Source organism: Metarhizium acridum (assembly GCF_019434415.1).
Source record: "Metarhizium acridum strain ARSEF 324 chromosome Unknown scaffold_13, whole genome shotgun sequence".
Taxonomy (NCBI): domain Eukaryota; kingdom Fungi; phylum Ascomycota; class Sordariomycetes; order Hypocreales; family Clavicipitaceae; genus Metarhizium; species Metarhizium acridum.
The window spans coordinates 1575344-1595675 of NW_027094016.1; the positions used below are offsets into that span (position 1 = coordinate 1575344).

Genomic DNA, 20332 nt, shown 5'->3' on the forward strand with positions numbered 1-20332 from the left:
GGAAGATTAATTAGCCCCAGTTTTTACAGATTCGTATTATGTCATTATTGGCAATATGCATAGAACCAAGAGATACATGTAGCGAGGCCATCGTAGCAGTGCAATGGCAGCCAGTTAAGCGTAAAACGAAAAACAGACATTGACAATTCATGCTCGATGCTCCCTCTCGCTCTCAAGTGAGTCGCAACACAATTACGCTGACTGGGAATTAACTACTAAAAAGGCTTGCCGCGTCCAATTACATAACCCATCAGTTTAAAAACAAATACCCATCCCGTTTATTCGTGCAGGCTAACCGAAGTAAGCGAGGGCAGCGACGGCGCCTGCAACGAAAGCCATGGGCGTGGCACGGACACCAGCGTTGGGAACGGTGGTGGTGGCAGAGGTAGTAGATCTGGTGGAAGTGGATGACTGGGCTGTGTAGAAGGGTGGTTAGTGGATAATTCGTCATCCGATTCTAGATTAGGAGTATTTTGCTCACAAGTCGTGGAAGAAGGGGCCGAAGTGGTGGAAGAGCCGCTGGTAGAGGTGGCAGAACTGGTGACAGTAGAAATGGTGGTGCTAGCTGTGCTGCTCGCAGTAGAGCTCTCCGTCCTGCTCGCAGTGATGCTGACAGTGGACGAGGCCTCAGTAGAAGCAGTAGCGGAGCCGGTCGAAGAGCCAGTCGCAGAGCCAGTCGTGCTGGCGCCAGAAGCCGTGACGGTAGCTCCAGTGCCGAGGTAAGAGAACTGCTGAGAATAGTTGAACTCCTTGTTGGCGTTGTTGATGATCTTTATGGCGTAGGTGCCAGACGCAAGGTGCTCGGGGGTCCAGGTGAAAGAGCCGCCAGTCGCGCTAGCTTCAAGGATGTTAGCATACAAGTTCAAACACATCTGCAGAGGCATGGATGTAAACTTACTGGTAATAGTCTTCACGTCCTTAAGGTTGTTTTGAGGACCGTTCTGAAGAACGATGGTGCAGCCGCCTACACAGCCGTCGTACTCCAAAGTGAATTGCTTACCCTCGATAACCTGGAAGTTGCTGTTGAGGAACTTGGGCTTGTCGCTGGCAGCGACCAGAGCAGCCAGAGCTGAGATGACGAGAGCGCACTTCATTTTGAAAGAAACGGTAATCTGCTAACGATTGTGAAGTATGCAAACTGTCAAACGAAAAGCTGGTCAGCAAGAGTGTCTTTGCAATGTCATCGGCCCCTGCCTCAATTTGTTCGTAGCAGACGATCAAACGCGAGCCAGCTTTAAATGTTGGCAGCTGCAGAAGTACGAGCACTTAGAACTGCAGTTGGCTCGCCAAGACGAAGTGGCAAGAGCAACTATGCAGCTGCCTTTACCCAAACTGGGGTGTGGTTCTGAAACCAAGACCAGTGTCGGCCAAGCTGAAGACAGGAGTGTCTCTCCAAACCCTGCTAGGCTCAGGAAATACGAGTGTTGAACGGTTCCCGCTCCGGTCCAACTGAATGTCCAGCAAACGACAACAGTCGGAATATTGAACGCCACAGGACCAGGATACTGCCCCAAAATAGCACTTGCAAATAATGGCCGATGGTTCGACAGAACTAGCCGGTGGTGTGCGGGTATTTCGTGTTTAAACAATGGTTTATTGGCGACGGACAAAGAAAATAAGAAGCGTCAAACGAGGGAAAGGATTGACTGATGTCAAGACTTACATCAGACAAACGGGTGAGTGAATGCTCAGAGTGGACGTGGCCAAACGATGGTACAAGCTGACGGAGGAGTATTACAAAACACAGGATCGAAAAGAGTGAAAGGGGGGACAAGATTTTGTCAACACGATGAGGCGCACCCGGGATTCAAATAGATTTTGCAGCTCAACCAAGCAGGACTTGAGTCGGCGTCCCCATCATGGACAAGACGGCAAATTTCATCCACCCCATCCACCCCATGCTCAAGTGGGCTGCCATGCCCCGTCCGTGTCGTGGTCTGTGGTCTTCAATTCATCACATTCCAGGTCCAGGAACCACTCACAGCTGAAGCCTCTTAGCCTAGCTCGGAACCTTCTCCTTAGGATGCAAGGCCGATGGGCGGTGCTTGGTCGTTTGGTGGGCAATGTCCTAATTGTTGACGGGATACGTACGGAGTAAACGAAGCTCGACCAAGGGCCCCTGTGGCCAAGGCTACCTCGGTACTAGTTATCGTTTCCACACCTCCATTTAACAAGCCTAGAAATGTCCCTGTTAACTACGGTGAGGCAATGCGCTCCAATCCCTTCTCTTACTGGTACGTGTGTACGAGTATAATAAGAAAAGAGAAGACACAGGCCGAAGCACACAAGCCAGCAAGCTGTGACGAGCTGGTCAAGGTCTGTCGGCGTTTGACCTCTCATGTCTCATACCAGGTGCAGCGAACTGCATCTACTACTCCTCCGCATGTATACATGAGCGAGCGCAGTATTACGGCGCAGTGTCACATTCACCAGACCAGCATGATTCATCATTCGTCCGAAGGTGGTTCCACCTGCAGTGCGTTTCCTCGCCTTACGAGTCGCACCATTTATGACTCTGTACACTCGACGGAGATCAGGCCAATTTCACTCTGCGGAACGGCGGAACTGCAGCCTTTAAGTATTTACCCAGGTACCTACCGAGTATGGAGTACTTACCCCATAGGCCTGTTGGTTAGAGTTTGCCTGACGGATCAGGGGAACCTTGGTCACTCACCAAATTTTGCATCACAAAACATGGCGGCGGCCACTTTATTAGATGACCCAAAAATTAGGGTCAACACTAAATCTTATGGCACATTAATAAAAGGTGTCAGCTCAACTACGCAGCACGCCATGCCCAATCAAGTGTCAATCTCTAGTCTTCAAGTGTTTCTGGGGAGACGGACGTTGACGCCTCAATGTATCGGCTGTGCTTTGTCGAGCACTGGGCTCCCAGTTTTGGTAAGTGACACTCGGTGCACCAGGCGCCATGTGCTTGCAAATGTGGTCCGGCTTTTGCAGAACATGCGCAACACTTGGACACCTGAAGACTTGAAGAAATTTCGTCTCAGAGCCAGTCCTGGAGCTGGGCTCGAGCCGCGTATCCTTCTCTCCCCGGTCTTGCTGCGCTGCCCTTTGGCAAGACTAAGCATTGCCCAGCTCCTATCAACAAAGGACGGCGCCACACCAAGTCATATTACGGATTGAGCCGAGAACAATCCATCCATGTCTAATAGTACTAGTATGTACAAGAGCTCTCTAGGGCTGTCCCTGGTAGCGCAGTTGGTCGAGACTTTCGTCCGTGGCAAGTGGGTGTCGCTCCTCTTGTTATGCGGGCCCGTTGGTGGCAAGTGGATCTATTTTGGCGCTCATTTGCTGATGTTTACTGCCAGGTATTGTTACTCCTCTCCACCGAGTGCCGAGTAGCCAAAGCTGAAAGAAGGGGCACATCATCTTGTCGTCACGGTTCTATTCCAGTCAATCGGGCCTGCCCTAGTTCAATTTCCCATTGGCGGCATCGCAAAAAGACACGGCTCTGGAAACAAAATAAATTACAGGATTCTACACGCCGAACAGAGTACTTGTACCAGTTTGCTGCCATCGGTTTTCGTCGTGCCGTCTGTCAGGGACAACATGCACCTCGCTTGAGCGTGTGACACGACGTCCACAGCGCGGGCTCGACACATCATTCATTGTACTCCGCGGGAGCGCCCCGTCAAAAAGAGCCCTAACGAACCAGAACTGGCCGAAATCTCTGTTTCATTGTTTTGTTGTATTAATAGTAGGTGTGCGTGGCTATGAACGGCGTCGGGAATGATCTCTCGCGCTAAAAGAGACCAGTCCCACCTGTGACCAAGTTTTGGAAGCTTTGTGCACATATTACATCTTCATTCCTAATGCTTCGAATTGTTTTGCACAGTCAACACAGTCGCGTCATCGAACCCGCCAAAAGGAAAAAAAAAAACAAATCAAGCCAGACCTCCCGGCTACAGTCATTATTTCGAATTACACTACGTATTGCGTACGCGTTTGCAACTACAATGCCCGGTTCCCACTCCAATCCAAAGAAAAAAATAAAGGCCAAAAGAGCTTCCTTTATCAAGTCACGTCCATATTGTGGCCGGAGAGCGTATCTAATGTATATGTACTATTGTGTGTACTGTGTTGTGCCGGTTGTTACCATCCCACTGGCTGGTAATCCATGCTAGAAACAGGAATAGAAAAGTCCGATGCCGTTCAGGCTTGCCTTAATTGCAGTTCGCCATTCTCTGCGAGACGCCCAGTGACGCCCAATTTTTGCTTCGTTTTTCCCTCTAATACGTCCGACTAGCTTAGTGCTCAAGCAAGCGCAAGCTACCCTGAACAACAACATTCTCGAGGATGGAACCAGGGGGGATGTCGATGGTGCTACCTTCGGTAGCAACAATAATGACAGTTCCCTTCAAGGTAACACCACGGCCCAGGTTGACAGCGCCAGTAATGGTGAGGTGGTCAAGCTCGAGGACCTTGGGGATGGAGGGAATACGCTTCTGGAAATCAGAAACCTTCTTGAAGTCGCCACCGAGCTTGATGAGGGGAGCGTCACCGAATCGAGCGGCGCTCATCTGTAGCTGGCCGTGCTTGAGGGTATATAGATCCGACTTGACGAGCATCAGGTCGGAGCAAGTCTTGACTGGCAAGAAGCGCCTGCGGGGAACATTCACGCCGTGGGCGTTGTTGAAGTGTCGAATGGCAGCACCAACAGCCGTCTCGAGCTGCAGAATGGAAATGTCGGACTCTCCCTTCTTGTCTCCTGGGATAGTCTTGCCGTTGGGGATAATCTCCATCTCCAACTCATCGTTCTCAACTACACGTTTGATAGCCTTGAGATTGAGCCAGATGTTGTTGGTGTTGAAGTACTTGAACTTTTTGATGGACTTGAACTCGTTGACGTGCTCCTTGGGGACCTGAGCAATTTCAAGCAGGCGGACGGACCCCTCGTAGTCAATAATGGTACCACCCTTGACGTCAGCCTTGGTCTTGTTGGTCAGCTCCATAATGTACTCGGCCTTGGTCTCAACCATGTGCTGGAGAATGCGCAGGTCAACGACGGCACCCAGGTTGTCAACGTTGGACAGGAAAACAATCTCGATGCCACGCTCGAGCAACTTCTCGAGAATGCCAGAGTTGTACAAAGACTCGAAGACGTCACCGTGGCCGGGAGGGTACCACTCGGAGATGGGAGAGTTGAAGTCCTTGGGGACTGGCAATAGCGAGTCCTTGTAGATTCGGGGGTATCGAGACTGGTTAAAGGTGAGGATATCGACATTGTGACCCTCGTACTTCTTGATGATGGCGGCAGTATCGTCGTTGGTGTTGAACGAGTTCATGAGGATGAAGGGAACGTTGACACCGTAGGTACGGTTCAAGAACTCGATCTGGCGCACGGAAAGGTCGAGGAAGGACATGCCGTCACGGACCTCAATGACGGACTTGGGGCCGACACAGCCCATAGAGGTACCCAAGCCACCATTGAGTTTCAAGACAGCGAGCTTGTTAAGGAAATTGACAGACTCTGAGTTTGCGAGATCCTCGTAGTCAACGACCTGGCCCTGGGCCGGGGGGGCAATGCGATCCCAGTCACTAGAATGGATTTGTCAGTTTACCGCCTTCTTGTTCCCTCTTGATTCAGCCTCGAGGCAAAAACATACACGGCATTACCCTTGGCCTTGTCGTTCAAGTAGCGGCGGAAAAGAGCAAAGAAGTTGTCCATTTCAGTCTCAAACAGCTAAAAGTGGCAGTGGTAGTCAGTTCGTCGCTCTGTCCATCTGCCGTGTCACATGTGAGCAGGTATGATGATTACCTTCTTGTCGTTAGGGTCCTCGACGGTTTCAGCGAGGTTGGTGAGGGCATTGCGCATCTGAGCAGCGGCAACATTGGTAGAGGTGTTTTCGAAAGCCTGTCGCGACTCAGTTAGCTGGATTCCGCCAGATCGGGACAGCATGTGAGGCATGGTTGGAGAAAAGTCGTTGGAGCCGTGAGTAAGAAGGTGAAGGGGTGTATTGAAAAAGAACTGAGTGGTCAGAAAACCAGCCGCAAGGATAAACAGCTTGCGTCAAGGTCGGGGCATCCGCTATTTGTACTGGTAGTGAAAGGTGAACTGGTCCTGCAAGGATCATGGACAGTCCAACACTGCCATTGCTTCTGTCGAAGCTCAAGCTCGGCGACAACGAGGTGAACTTGGCAGCCCATGGGACCCTCCAAGCTACTGAATCAAACAAGTTTCTGAGCAGCAGGTCCCAGCCACAGCCACACAGCTGTGTTGGGATGGGACGAACAAGCTCTAACAATATCCTTGGACGGCAGCCGGGAGCTCCCATGGGACAATTGCAGTGAATGCGTTGCGTTGTGTTGCGTTTCCGCAGCAAGGGAGCAGGCGACCCCAACAAGGAGAGCAGACAGATAGTCGCAAACGCGCAGACTCATGAGCCAGGATAGCGAGCGGTGTACAGGGTGTGTTTGAGATGAAACGGGTATCGCAAGCTGAAGAGAGCGGAAAAGAGGTCTTTACTAACCATGTGGCTACGGGTCTTGCCATGATGACGTCTCTCGAAGCCATTGTCGTCGACGCCGCCGCTGGCCGCAGGCTTCAGGTGCGAGGGTAAAGCGCTCTTTACGACGCCAGCCATGTTGTATGTATAAGTCTCGTGAATCGGGGTATCAGGTGTGGCTCGAGGTCTCTCGCAGAGTTTTGGGGGGCGGAGCTGTCAAACCGACGCTTTTCACAGCAATGCGGTCAGAGAGTGAATGGGAGATTCAGGAGGAATGAAGGACGATGAAGGTTGGAAATGTCGACAATAAGTGAGGCCAGGGAAGGCGGGGCAGGGGGAGGTGGGAAGTCTGGTGGGGGGGAGGGAGCTAGGTCACTTATTTAAAGAATTGAGTCGCTGGTTGAAGATTGGGAGCTCCAGTCTCGACTCTGGTCCAGGATCCCTTTGGGTGCTCGAGGGTGCCGATTTTGTAGCGAACAAGGATGCTAACCAATCACATATTTTAAATTAAGAGGTACATGATACCACTACGAGTTAATATGATGGTAAAAGTATTGAAACTCATGGATATACGACAAGCTACATTACACCTATCTTAACCCCCAACAAACTACAGTTTTTAGCACTTAATCGTGTTACTAAATAAGTACTCATCAGGTATCGCGAAAAAATGGGGTCATTACAAGAGCGGCACCTTTGAGCACTCTGGCTTTGACTGGTCAAGCCAAGTAACTTCCAAGTTATTGGTCTGGTACTCGACGCCCCTACTCGGTGCTCTGTACGGAGTACTCGGTACACATTGACGGTGCAGAATCAATCAAACAGTTCGTACAGAGTACGTTACTCCCACGGAGCTGGTCAAAAATTGTGGTCCCTCGCTCCCCCCTGGTTGCCTGCCAGCATTTCAGCGTTGGAGGTGTCCACTAACAGTTGAGGCTTTTTGTGGAGAGGCGGTGGCAGCAACGACTGGGAACCGGGAACTAGCGACAGCGTCCAGACCTCCAACTTGCTCCCGAACTGCTGGAAGCAGTGCTGGAGAAGCGCCGGAGGAGCGCTGAGGACCAATGGACCGACGGTATTGACTCCAGCGTGCCGTCTGGTGTGCTCCGTTATGGAGCGTCATCAGTCTGGTTTATCAGAAATCTGGGCAGCCGCAAAGAGGGGCAAAGGTTGACGTCAGAAAAGGGAACACGAAGAGCACAATGATGTGCAGCCCCGGATGATGGTTTCATTGTTGGAGCCAATAGCCATGGGCATTGAACCCTTTACGCCGTGGGCAATGACGAAAAGGGGGCGGCATCTCTTGCCAACGACTGGACATGGAGGTGGTGAGCCGTGCCCTTCAATGTTATTCTAATAAAAGTATCCATGTACTCGAATACTTGTCGAGAATGGCGAGCCATGCCCGTCCGCCCATCCTTGATTCAAAATAAGTTTGCTCCATCAGCAACCAACCCCTTGCTAATGCGAGAAAAACAAAAACCTGAAAAAAAAAAAAGAGTATTGACTTATTTCTATCGCCTGTTCCTTCTTACACGCCACATCACACAATTTTTCCAGCCATCTATCTCATTAAAAACTCCCGGCTTCTGTTTAATCGCCCATCGCCACCACCATGGGGGCAAATAAAACGAATAAAACGGGCCCAGGACGCGACTGATCCCGGTGATATCTCACAGCTCAGCCTTCTGGAGGGACCCTCAACGCCGTCCCTGTGCAAGTGCTGTCCAATTAATGTGCTTTATCTGTGCATCTGCGCTGTGGCTGCTCCAAGGCACGACAAAGGTTGGGCGCGAATCATCGAAAGCCCAACAAATTGCAAACTCGAAGCCATTCACTCAACTGGCTTCGATGTAAGCCGTCGATGGATAGAAAAATTTTACGCAGGCATAGGCCCGACTTGATCACTGCCGTCTTTTTGCCCAACAACTGCTCCGTACACTGCTTCAACTACGCAACTCCAAGTCGTACGTAAGTTGCCTACTCCGTGTGATACCGTTTCAAAACGACTGGTTGGACCCGTTTCCCTGTTCTCACAAGTTGAGCGTACAGGGGAAAAGAACACAAACAGTGACACATCAGCCATCGTCGGCTGCGTCAATTATCACAGATCCGGTGGCGCAGCAAAACATTGGATGCACACTCCGACATTGCTGGCCGAAGAGAAATTGAAAGCCAGGCCTTTTGTGACTGCCGCTTGAGACGAGAATGGAATCAATAATCTCGCGTCACCTCCCAACCTTGCCATATCTGACCATTCTCTCAGGGGCTGAAGCGGACTATTAAAATTGGCAACTGCTTCAAGGTGGCTTGGTTGCCCAGGGGGGTTTATTGAGTACTGGAGAGTAGTACTCCGTAGTACTGCTTCATTGCAGGGCCAGCTTTTGATCAGAGTGTTGCGTCGAGGCCCGTTGGCCATTCTGCAGTGAGACTGTCACGATTTTGACAGACACTTGACTTTCATTTTCACCAGTGTACTCCGTCCATCTCATCGACCGAGTACGGAGTACTCAAAGACATTTAAATCCAGTCTCGATTCTAGAAGCCGAGTCACCGGAAGCTGATCCCCGGACACGTGGGGGCTGCATTGGTCAGGGTCAAATCGCCCGAGTCTTCCATGTAGTGTACGGAGTAGTGTGTATCGACAATGTTTAAAAGAGCCATGAGATCCGGCATGGGGGAGTAAATGAGCACAGGTTCATTGAATTCGCAGCGAGTGGTAACGTCACGGTCTCGCCAGGAACAGGACGTTATTCTACTCAAAGCCAAGACCAGCACGGAGTAGGCAGACCGTAGTCTGTTCGTAGCGGAAATGCGGGAATATGTACGGTTACTCTTTTGATCAAAATTGCTTTCTGTTTTCATACCTTGGTACTTCTGCATGAACACGTCGACATTCTGTCAATTGAGCATCGGCTCTGGCCACTGGCTGATCAGGCTTAGTCAGCCCTGGTCCCGATCGACAACGACGTTGCATCCGTCTTCTCCATTGGCCACTCCATCAAACAACCAACATGTCTCCGGTATGCAGATGGTCCCAGATGGTCTCATAACTTGTTTAAAAAGAGGCATCCTCGCCCATCGCCAACTTCTCGTTGCCGGGCCATGACTCAGTGGGGCATCTTTTGTTCACAGTCCCGCGATGCGTAATTGTGGCATCGACGTCCGCGTCATGTGGAGATTTGGGCCATCTGCGTCTTTCCCCAAGGGCCAGACATGAATGACTCCAGACCGTATCTCTTCTGCTCTCTGGAGCTCATCTTGGTCTTGTTTTCTTATCCCTTTTTTTCTCACCCTCTTGATCTCGCTGCCCCATTGATCAGCACAACGCTCTCGGCCTGTATTTGCGGAAACGATCAGCATCAACGTCGTTGCATATCCGCATAACCTAGCCGGCATCCGTATCCACTTCGACAGACGTCCTCCCTTCACAGATCAGGTCTACTCCGTACAGTTGTGACAACTTGGCCCGACACTCAACTATTTACCTTTTTTTGCCTGGAGATCTGACCATACAGCCCGTCCAAACAGACAGACAGACAGTCTCATCGTCATGGGCTCTTTCCATGTCGTTCCCTTTTGGCAGGTCAACTGTCCTCCTCATGAGTTGACCGCTGAATGCCCTCCGTTTCTCGCCCTTCTCAACGAAAAGGACCGCCGTATTATTGGTATGCCGGATTCCGCCTTTAGGGTCCTCACATGGGAACAGGTCTGCAGGATTATTCACGAGAACCGTCTCGAGGCCTTCCAGAGAAGGCCCTCGGATTTAAGACGCTACAAGGCCTTCACTTTCAAACTGGCCAGGCAATATGGCAGCGTTGCTAGCTTCATTCTGCAAGAACGATTGCGGTGGCAAGCTCCTCTCCAGCCACGAGGAAACCCTTTCCAGTACGCAGAAGACGTAAAGATTCTGTGGAACGACTGGCCCTACGGATTGGACAAGCGAGTCGTTCATCTTGTTGTGTGGACCAAATTTGAGCTCGAGGCCAATCAAGCCACCGGTGACTTGACCGACAAGGCGAGAGCAGAGATTGACGGGTTTGTAACCAGGACATTCCGAACACGGGTCCCAGCAGAGAACGTACGTATCAAGGTCGAGCAACATCCAAACCCCGCCCGGCCCGGGGGCTGCAAATGATACTCCCGAGCGCTAACTCCTTTCGTCCTTTGACAGGTTGTGTGGTTCAGGAATTGGGCTGCGCTCAAGTCCATTCACGCTGTGGAACACTTCCACGTCATGATGTATGATCCTGACCCTGAGTTTGTTCGCCAGGTGACCAACGGCGACGTGCCCCCCTCTGCAAAGGCCGACTTGTGAGGTGGCGAGGGGCCTATCAAAGGGGGGGTGGTTGCCGCTCCTTGCGTTTGTCCTTTGAAGACATTTAACGGGCACCGCAGGATGGATTATGACGCGTAGAGCGATGTTTGATATGATTTAGACCGGAAGGCATGCCAGAGACTTGGGCTATGTATTACCCTAGAACAAGTGAAGCATATAGATACCCCACAGCATTAGAAGACATGTTTAGACTGTGCATAGGTTTGGCATATATATATACGGTACTACGACGGCGTCATCATCCGGGCCATGTAGTTCAGTATATTTTACTATTTTTTTTTTTTACTCACTTTACTTTCAAAGTATATACTCACCGCGCAACCACGTCCTTTCCGAGCAAGACGTCATTTGTATTTATGCGCAACTCCACACACGGGGCATCCGCAAACACCACAGCAATGGGCTTCTCAACCGCAATCCTGAGCTGCCAGCCCTCCCCATCCGCCGGCGGGTCGTGATTCTGGACCAAGTACGTCGTGATACGCAGGGCCATATCCGCCAGCAGTGCCTCGATAGTCTCAAAGGACGAGTTCGTCATTGCCTTGAGCGCCCAAAACACGTCAGCTAGCAGGCCCGGCTTTCCACGGTGTTCCTCCCGAACGTACCTTGGCTATCACGTCTTCCAGGGGGCAGTAGCAATCACGGGCTTCGTCGAGCCGCTCCACCTCGACGTTGGCAACGACACCCTGCTTGGCGCGCCTCTCGTTGGGGTTCACCCCGATGAGAATGGGGATGCGCAGGTCGCAGAGCGCCAGCTTCATGCCGCGCATCGCCATGGCCCCGCGGGCAAACACGGCCGCGGCCGTCAGGCACACGCCGGCCCCCTGCAGCGTGGCCTTTGGCAGGCGAAGCTCGACCTCGAGGCTCTTTACGGACCCGAGCCTCAGGAACGGCGGGCCCTGCGCGTCGCCGCCGGGCGAGCCGGGCCGGCCGGACGTGTCGACGCCCGTGAGGTCGGCCCATATGGCGGCGAGGATGCTCGGCAGCGTGAGCGGCCGGCCGCTGCTCCCTTGGGCGCCGAGGCGTGCGAGCGTCGCGAGGACGGCTTTGCTCAAGAGGCCGTAGTGCACCGTGTCGGGGGCGAGGGCGTCCGACGTCGACGTCGGCCCAAAGGACTGGGCCATGCCGACTGTGACGGATATGGAGATGGGCTGGGGGCGGTCTTGTCGCCCCCAGGCGTCGCTGGGGCCTTGGACGGTGGATTGGATGTTTTGGACGCGGACTGTGGCGGGCGCTTCGCCCGTGGCGAGGAGCAGAGAGTGCGAGGTTTTGATGGGTATTGGCATGGTGGTGGTGAATCTGGTGATGGGGTCGGCGTGTCGGTTTTGTGAGTTGAGGTTGTGGGGTTTCTGCTGAAGATTGTTGTTGATGCGAGAGAAATGGAACGTTTGATGGGATATCACGAGTTATCAAGAAATATATATATATATATATTTGTGAATCGGCGTGGAGCGGTGATGAGGCCACTGAAGTTGTTGTCATGAGTGAGAATGGAGTCATAATTCCATGTCTGCTAGTGGGGCACTTTGTGGTGTCGCTCATTCACACGGATCCGTCCGGTGTACGGAATTCAAGGCAACTAGCCCCAATTATGCCACAGGCTGAGGTCTGGCACTGGATTTATATTTCTTTGCAATCATACCTGCTGCGTTGGCCATTTTACATCGGAAGGGTGTACGGTTGGAGATGGGTAGGTAGTTGCATGTAGAATGGCCTACCCTATAACATGTCGGGTCGCGACTCGCAAGGCAATGTTGGAGGTACTTGGAAAACCGAGACTTTTACTGTCTGGGGAATACAAACATGTTGCTTACAACGTAGAGGGACTTGATCTGATGTACATTTACAATATACTGCGGCCGGATGTATGCAAACAGTGGTGACAGGTGAAGGAAAGTCGGTCTTGTAAGTAGAAGGCATGGTAACGTTGGTACGAGAAAGTTACTACTGTATTACTCCGTATACTGTCTCTATGCATACGGAATACGTGGACAAGTCACTGCAGACGTTGGTACGACAGTGACCGACACCAAAACGATGTTTTGTTTTTTAATTTTTAAATTCCAGCATTCTCCGCCACTGCAGAGTCGGGACCCTCCATCACGACAAAACCAGAACTGCTACACCAGGCAAACATAATGGCAACTCTCCTTCGCACAATTTGGACATTCTCGGCATCTTGACCATTTGAAACCGTTCATCGACGTCGGAACAGGGGAGCGCCGACCGCAACGTCGCAACGCCGACGGAACGGGCTCAGGTCGTGATCGGCACGGCTGCAACATGGCGCTCCGTGTGATTTGCGCTTGATTTGCGCTTGATGATGATGATGATGATGTTCAACGATACGCACGTGGTTTATGCCATCCACACAGCGCAGACTAGGTTCCCGCTTGTTAGATGTATCGAGCAAGGATGCTGGATATGAAAGGTTGCTGCCGTTATGCGCTCCTCCAACTCGCGCAGCACCAGATAAAATCCTGCACGAAAGCAATCGCACTTCAAGTAGACTCATCATGATGCCATTCCCGAGCTCAACCTGTCCCAAACCACCCCTACCCATGAGCCACCCCCTCTCTCAGTGGAGAAAAGCCATCGATTGTCTCGCCTCGGACATGATGCCCAAGTGAGCCAAGGTCGCCGTCTCTCCCAAATTGTTGCACCCTTTCTTCTTCTTCTTGCATTTGGACATGTTGCAGCTTCCAAATCGTTCGCTGTTCGTCCGCGCAAACAAGCAAATAGAAAAAATTATGCAAGGCTAACCCACCGGCACGGCCCCCTTGTCACCCTTGACTCCGTCCCAACTCCACGGGCCATCGGCGCAAACGACAACCATGTACGTAATTCCATCACTCTCATCCTAGGCAGGTGCCAAAAGGTCGGCGTGTGGTCTCTTTCGGATGAAGAAGCTCAGGCTGCCATCCCCGTTCTCGAAGCCTGTTGCCCCCAAGTTGACGATCGGCACAGCAAGCTAACCACACAGGTCGATAGTTCGGGCATGTAGCTGTCGCCGTCGCTACCTCAAGCATCCAAAGGCCCTTGTTTCGGCACGCCCAAGTAGGAACGTCTGCGTGGTCCAGGTACATGGTGTCGGGCCCTGATATTCAGACGGATCATCACAATAAATACGGAGTACTAACTGTTGAGACACGGCAGCAAACGTCGTAGATACGACTACCAGACGCCGAGCACTTCCGTATGCGGTCAACCGTGTTTTAAATTCGGCCTCTGCCCAAATGCAGGTCGATATGGAATATTCTACCACGTGCAATAAGCCACGGCGTCCAGGTCCAGGAACGCATTTGCTCATTCCTGATTCGGGGTCACACCCTTGTGTGGTCAAGTGGTTCAAAGCGGTACAAGAGGAGCAGTGTAAGCTATCAATACCACCATGGTAATATTGCCAAACTGGACCAAGTTTATCGGTGTCACTTTGCGGAAATAATGCCTCGCCTTGTTTAGGAAAAGAAAACTTCACACGGGTTCCTTCGATTCGATTCACCGAGCAACACACGGCCCCGAGAACATGCCGTACATGGTGGCAAAGGCGGCGAGGTCCAGTCTTGACGCTGAGCCCGCATCAGGACAACTCGTAGTGAGCGGCAACCATAGCTCCCAGGACAGACTTGACATCGCTGAATTGCTCTTCGCTTTCGCCGTTGTAGACACCAGCAAGGAGTGTGCAGTGCCGACCAGCTCTGGAGTCGCCATGACGGCTCCGTTAAAGTATCGTTCTGCCTGGCGGCGCTTGAACCACTCCTCTGCAACCGTGGATTGCGAGGGGGAGCCGTTGGTGAGATTGACAACTGTCTTCCCGGCAAACGATGGAACCTTGTCGAGGGCGTTGTAGATGGTGTCGTAGTCGAGCACGCAGATCATGACTAGCCTTCCACTGCGGCTGAAGGCAATCTCGGCATCTTGTTTAAATTTGGCTCTGAGTTCAATGAGATTGTCGATTTGGAGACGATGCCTTGTTCTGTTCCAGATAGTCACTGGATGGCCGGCTTCGTGCAACGTCTGCACGAGCGCATTGCCCATGTTGCCGATGCCAACGAAAGTGATATGTTGGGGAGCCATTTGCCGTTTGATTGAATCTTGTGGTAGGATTAGCTGTCATATTTTTCCTTCTTTTTATCTTATTGTAAAACCTGTGATTTTGATTGCCATCATTGTCAACTTTGTCGTCAGGACTCTCCTATTTATTCTCAATCACAAGTCACATAGAAAATCAGGTGGTGCCTTGTTTCCTTCGACTTTTCCACGGAACAAACGTTTGTAAGCGAGCGAGCTGAGACTCTAGATGAACGATTGCCAATTCTCTTGCCGTTTTCGTCCTGTTCATAGCTCGGGCCAAACGGCACGAGCAAATTCACAATGTTATTGAAAGTACCGAGACCATCCAGTCACACCGTAAAGCAATAGGGCTCCGATATACACGCAACTTAATCGCCATAACCACGGCAGATACTATCAAAGTCTGCACTGCGGAGTCATGGCAGTTGCTGAAGTCGAGAGCTAACACTGCGGGGTGCTTAGAAATTTGTGGCTGCAAACCGCAAGTTATCGTATACGAGAAATGCGATTGGGAATTCCGCATAATTTGAACTTTCTATCAATGTAACAACTCAAAAGGACGGAATTGTTGGGGACGTGCCCTCCTCCGGCAGCGACTAGTTACAACGAGCTTGGCTTTGGTGTGACTGCGGCATGAGGTTGAACTATCCTCAAACGGTTCGTGAGAGGCCGAACCGAGCTTTTTACCACGGTGCGAACCGTCACACTAGCCTCGAAAGAACAGTTTGCATAGGAAATTATAGTAATAAAGCTCAGGTGGGTCTCTGGTGTTGCCGCGTCCGAAATTTTTGTTTATTGTGAGCATATATTAATGACAACTACTCGGTCAATTTGCCGTGTTCTTGAAGTCTAAATATTCACGAGACTGAGGGCTGTCCAAGGCATCGACACCACAGTGACAAACTATCCTTGGCAATGTTCGTCCTCGTCTGGGGGAACATTATACCCTAAATGAAGGCTGACAGATCTTCCCTGAACCAGGGCCAGGGCTCAAGTTCCACTCGAGTGTGAAGACTTCGGCCAGTGTCCCAAACAGCTGGTTCAGCGGGGAGAGCTGCATGTTCGTTACTCTGGTGGTAGATTCGCTGCCTCGTCGAACGAATAGGAGCGTAGGTGAGAACGGGTGAAAGACCATTAGAGATGTTATTGTGCTAATGCCGAAATTAGCACTTTCTGGATTTATAACTCGAGATTTTATTGAATACCTAGTATGGTCAACGCTTCTCAAGGATGGGTACGGTCCAAAACGAAAGTCGGTATGGGGCTATGATAGACATTAGGTAAACGCCACTTTCCTGGCACCCTTGTGCTTGAACCAGGATATCATCAGAGAGAAACACAAAATGCCTCCCCTTTTATTGACAGAGGGCTAGTGAGACGACCGGTCAACGACAACAGAATCAGCTACGTAGGAGAAATGCCCAGAAAAAAAAATGAAACCTGGAAGCTTCTGCGCACAAGCCCCCTCAACACATGCAGAACTGAGGCATGTTTGAACCGTTTGAGACGGGAAGGCTCTAGTCAGCACCAACGTGTTGACAGGCAAGGGCCTTTCACACGCCCTGCGGGTGGACTACTTAACACCACATCATTGTATTAACCGGGATACTAATGGCGTGCGAGATTTCCACCATGCCGTTCCAGATGGCAAGGCGAGCACTTGGTCTCCTCACAGAGTACACCACTTAGGCGACAATGCGCAGGAAATGGTCCGCTGTCGCCCCAGCTCAGCCGGAGGAACACCGAGAGGAGCATTGCTTTGAAACGCAAACCTGAGACCTGGCACCATGCGAAACGACCTGTTCGACTCTTCGAATGTTGTGTGCTTCTTCACGGCGTAAAACACAACCGAACTTCTGCTACAAAAAGCCACAAAATGCCAGCTAAACTGGTATTGCCAAGAAGAGAATATCGGTCAACAAGTGACAAGCTGTGATCAGGTTTGTGCCATCTTCCTGTAACCCAGTTGGGTTAGCCGCTGCAGAGCATATGGGGTTTGACATTCAATAGCCTTCATAGTCCTTAAGAGGTATGCGAGCAAGTCACTGCGGTGTGATTTCTGCAGCATCAGACTCATATGCTAAAGCGAACAGAAAAGTCCCGAATTGAGGTGACCAGTGTGCAATTTAACGAGAGCTGTTGTAATCAAGCCATGTCCAAAGGGCTGTGAAGAGCGGGGAACCGATATGATCCTCTGGTTTCTACAGTAGTAGCAGGTTAGTAAAATAGTTTTTGCATAAAAAACTTCGAATATGATTTGCAATTTGGCGGCACCTTGATTGTCGTATCGCAATGAGGTGTTTGTTGTAATATATGTTGTAAGGGTGGGTTGTATGAGTAACTGTAGTTGGGTTTCAACCAATGTGGTAAAGATGTTCCCCGAATCGTCTCAAAACGTGACAGGCTTCTGGAAAAAAGCCCTCTTTCAAAATTCACCTGACCCAAATCATGATATTATCCCAGTCGTAAAAAACCCGGGGTAAACTAGGGATCTGTCACCACACTCGCGTTGCATTCTTGGAGAAGTGGACTTGGACGCAAGGTTGTTGAAGATAGCATGGATGTCGTACGCCATCTCATGAAGACTCGCCTCATGATTTGGATGTTGAAGAAAGTGGAGCAGTGGCTTGCAGACACTAGAATATTGAAATGCCCAAGCCTAGCATTTTCACGCGCACCGAGGCAAATGAGCGGAAGTTGCGGGAGCGAAGAGTGGTGCAAAGCATGTGCCAGTGTCCGTAGATCAAGCTGTCAGAGGTCAGAAGCCTCTGGACCCGGGATGAAGAACTGCAAGTTGGCCATGGTAAACGAGAGTCGCCGGTGATGCAGCCTGCTTTTGGAAGACACACCCATGTACAGAACAGCAATGATTAGGACGAATTGACAGGTTGAAAGTTCGGTAGCGGGCTGATATTAGCCAGCCCAATCGCTTGACTTGGCCGCAACACGTAGTTCCTTGTTTCGAAATTATGGCGCTTCAGACGAGCTGATGGGCGGCTTGGTCCCGAAACCTTTGCCGTGTGGCATGATCCCGTCTCGTCTGAAGAAGAATCGAGCCCTAGGGCAAGCGTCAATGGGGACATTCGAAACAATGCCATGGTCCCGAGTCACTGGCGAGGCCAGGTGTGGTTGCCGGAAGGAGCGCTTCCCCAGATTAATTGGTGTACACACCCTGCAAAACGACCTCTCACAGTTTTTTGCCGTGAGGTGACATGATTGTGATATCGAACGATGCTAGCCCGCTAGGTAAGATGTGCATGGCCGAAATTGACTGGCCCCAACCAAATAGAGAACTGCCCTCACAGTTTCTCACCCCTTCACAGAGCAGCTGAGCGTTGAACCAATGGATATTGAGCAGAATATATCCACAACTCTGTCGTTGTGGACGAGAGCCAATTGCAATCATGGCATGGACACGAGCGTTGTTTTGAATGACCCGGGTTGGATATCTTGAACCAGACGGCATGGGAGTTGAAGGACGCGATAAAGTGATGTGTAAAAAATCAAATCAGATTTGCAGACTCGTCGCTCCTTTCTATAGGCAGATGCTCCTTCCCAGAACCCAGCTCGCGCACCAGAGACCCTCAATGGAGGGAAAGCACCAATGCGGCCGACCAGTTAGCGCCAACGGTCAACTTGTCTGGTTCAACTTGCAGTTTTTGACCAGTGGCAGGTTCTGCCTGGGCACCTTAGTGCCTTCAATGTTAGCCGCTGGGCACTCGTGGTAGCTTGGAAATGCTGAACCTGACTGGACAAAAACTACCGCGTTCTATCCTACGACACTGGCCTATGAAGAGAGCAATGGCAGCCTTCCTTTGCCACATCCTCGTAGTCCTTCATGGATCAGTATCGCCGCCTTGTATATTTTGCGAATGAAGTTGGGGGAATGGGAGACCCTCCCCGCTTGGGAAGCAAGGAAACATGCCAAACTGGGTGTCCCTTGTCTTGAGGCAACACTAAAGGGACTTGCAATACAATAGTTGCAGTCTTTTCAAGAAACATCGACAATGGAATGGGACCTGACTGGGAAAACTAGCAGCACCGCCAAATGCAAATTTGGGCCCAGGAATGCCCCTTTTCCCCCATCAAGGTTCCCATGTCTCTGCGAGTATGTGGGAGAGCGAGGGGCATTGAGTGGATGGCGAGGGAAACGGAATATAAGAACCTCTGGCATACGAAGTAGTACAGACAAGACAATAGAGTTGCTGCTAGTTAACATTCCGGGTGGAACTCAAGCCATGTTGGTGCTGATCCGGATCTGAGATACCAAGACTTGATCGCGGTTATTGAACTTTGTTTCTCGCGGGCTGTTTCAACCCCATTCGAGGGCCAAAGCGCGCCCGCCAATTTTCTAGCTAGGGAGCACCCGCACTGCGATGACACAAGGAAGAAAAACCCAAAAGCAAATTGCAAGGGACATCTCTCGGCCGGAAGCTGATACTATCAAGCCCCGTCTCCGCATTTGAAATTGGGACAAAGTCCCCGGAGCACAGGATGAAGTAGAGTCTGGTAGGTAGTACAGAGGAACACGAAGCTAGGTCATCACGCAGATGTCTCACAAATAGTCTACACGCGTACCTAGGTATTACTCGGTGGTCTCCAGCGGCTCTCGACTCGCGGCTGAGTTGATCAGACACCCAAATAACTAGGTTAGTAGTTACATTGTTTGGGACGGGGCATATGGAACTTGAGCAGTGGTCGTCGGACAAAGCAATCAAGTATTGACAACACGGGCTGCCAACCTCTGTCCAGGAAGTAGCCAAGAAATGGTCAAAGGGCGCTGAAGAATTGTCATGTTTTGCTCAGGATAATGATTGCCCTTTGGGCATAGCGGCTCGCATATTCTATCATGCATGGATTACCATCATCCCTTCGAATGTGTCAAGGTGCCAGCAAGGTCCCTTACCGGGCTAATATCCAATGAGAATTAAGTGTTAAGTAAGTACATATATTCTCACGTATTGATCATAATGATAAAAGTACCCTTAATCATCCCTGGTACATGCCTCTTGGCAGTATTTGATTAGGCTTAATAGGCCTAGCTAGTATAAGTACCTAGGTACTTAAGTAGAGAAATACTCGACAAGGGTATTCTGGAGTAGATACAAAGGCGGCACCTTAATACATTCAAAGGGATAGCACCGCCGAGCCATAACTGACTACGATTACTTACCTGCCTGGCAGCAATTGATGACGACCCGTGTACGGAATAGCCACCATGGTATCTACTATTGGATAGTTTCCAACCAACAACGGTTTTTTTGTTGTCGTACCAGCACAGGCCTTGACGGCTGCGACCCCATGTTTGCCACTTCTGCTGGGTCTTGATAAAGCCAGCCATTTATTGTCAATCCACAGATTGCCGTGTCAGTTGTACAGAAACGAAGCGGAGACTTTGGACGTTGAAGGTTTGCTGGATGAGGACTGGTGCTCATCGACACAGGCCACA

General features: G+C 50.9%; 7 protein-coding genes across 7 annotated transcripts; 1 reads left to right on the top strand and 6 right to left on the bottom strand.

Moving 5' to 3' along the window:
* Window positions 1–15: 15 nt before the first annotated feature.
* On the bottom strand, window positions 16–1094 carry J3458_003090 (uncharacterized protein; the record flags this gene model as incomplete). Its single annotated transcript, XM_066117576.1, has 2 exons — window positions 16–416; window positions 482–1094. 2 exons carry the CDS (start codon window positions 1092–1094, stop codon window positions 292–294), a joined length of 738 nt encoding a protein of 245 aa, XP_065977363.1. The 3' UTR covers window positions 16–291.
* A 3177-nt stretch (window positions 1095–4271) lies between these two features.
* On the bottom strand, window positions 4272–6608 carry UGP1_1 (UTP-glucose-1-phosphate uridylyltransferase; the record flags this gene model as incomplete). The annotated part of the gene is made up of 4 exons (XM_007811143.2): window positions 4272–5562; window positions 5631–5707; window positions 5783–5878; window positions 6495–6608. The coding sequence occupies 4 exons, from the start codon at window positions 6606–6608 to the stop codon at window positions 4272–4274; spliced, it is 1578 nt and encodes a 525-aa protein (XP_007809334.2).
* A 1966-nt stretch (window positions 6609–8574) lies between these two features.
* On the bottom strand, window positions 8575–8889 carry J3458_003092 (uncharacterized protein; the record flags this gene model as incomplete). Its single annotated transcript, XM_066117577.1, has 1 exon — window positions 8575–8889. The coding sequence occupies one exon, from the start codon at window positions 8887–8889 to the stop codon at window positions 8575–8577; it is 315 nt and encodes a 104-aa protein (XP_065977364.1).
* A 1134-nt stretch (window positions 8890–10023) lies between these two features.
* J3458_003093 (uncharacterized protein) lies at window positions 10024–10788 on the top strand (the record flags this gene model as incomplete). The annotated part of the gene is made up of 2 exons (XM_007811144.2): window positions 10024–10551; window positions 10645–10788. The coding sequence occupies 2 exons, from the start codon at window positions 10024–10026 to the stop codon at window positions 10786–10788; spliced, it is 672 nt and encodes a 223-aa protein (XP_007809335.1).
* Window positions 10789–11119: 331 nt separating this feature from the next.
* On the bottom strand, window positions 11120–12284 carry J3458_003094 (uncharacterized protein; the record flags this gene model as incomplete). The annotated part of the gene is made up of 2 exons (XM_066117578.1): window positions 11415–12284; window positions 11120–11350 (listed from the first exon to the last, which is right to left on the bottom strand). The coding sequence occupies exons 1-2, from the start codon at window positions 12093–12095 to the stop codon at window positions 11120–11122; spliced, it is 912 nt and encodes a 303-aa protein (XP_065977365.1). The 5' UTR covers window positions 12096–12284.
* A 505-nt stretch (window positions 12285–12789) lies between these two features.
* On the bottom strand, window positions 12790–13405 carry J3458_003095 (uncharacterized protein). The gene has a single exon (XM_066117579.1). It carries the CDS (start codon window positions 13370–13372, stop codon window positions 13007–13009), a length of 366 nt encoding a protein of 121 aa, XP_065977366.1. The 5' UTR covers window positions 13373–13405; the 3' UTR covers window positions 12790–13006.
* A 902-nt stretch (window positions 13406–14307) lies between these two features.
* Window positions 14308–14847, bottom strand: J3458_003096 (uncharacterized protein; the record flags this gene model as incomplete). The annotated part of the gene is made up of 1 exon (XM_007811146.2): window positions 14308–14847. One exon carries the CDS (start codon window positions 14845–14847, stop codon window positions 14308–14310), a length of 540 nt encoding a protein of 179 aa, XP_007809337.2.
* Window positions 14848–20332: the final 5485 nt, after the last annotated feature.

What these genes read in the sequence shown, in the direction of transcription:
- J3458_003095 (XM_066117579.1), bottom strand. Translation starts at nt 13,372, where the DNA reads ATGGGTAGGGGTGGTTTGGGACAGGTTGAGCTCGGGAATGGCATCATG.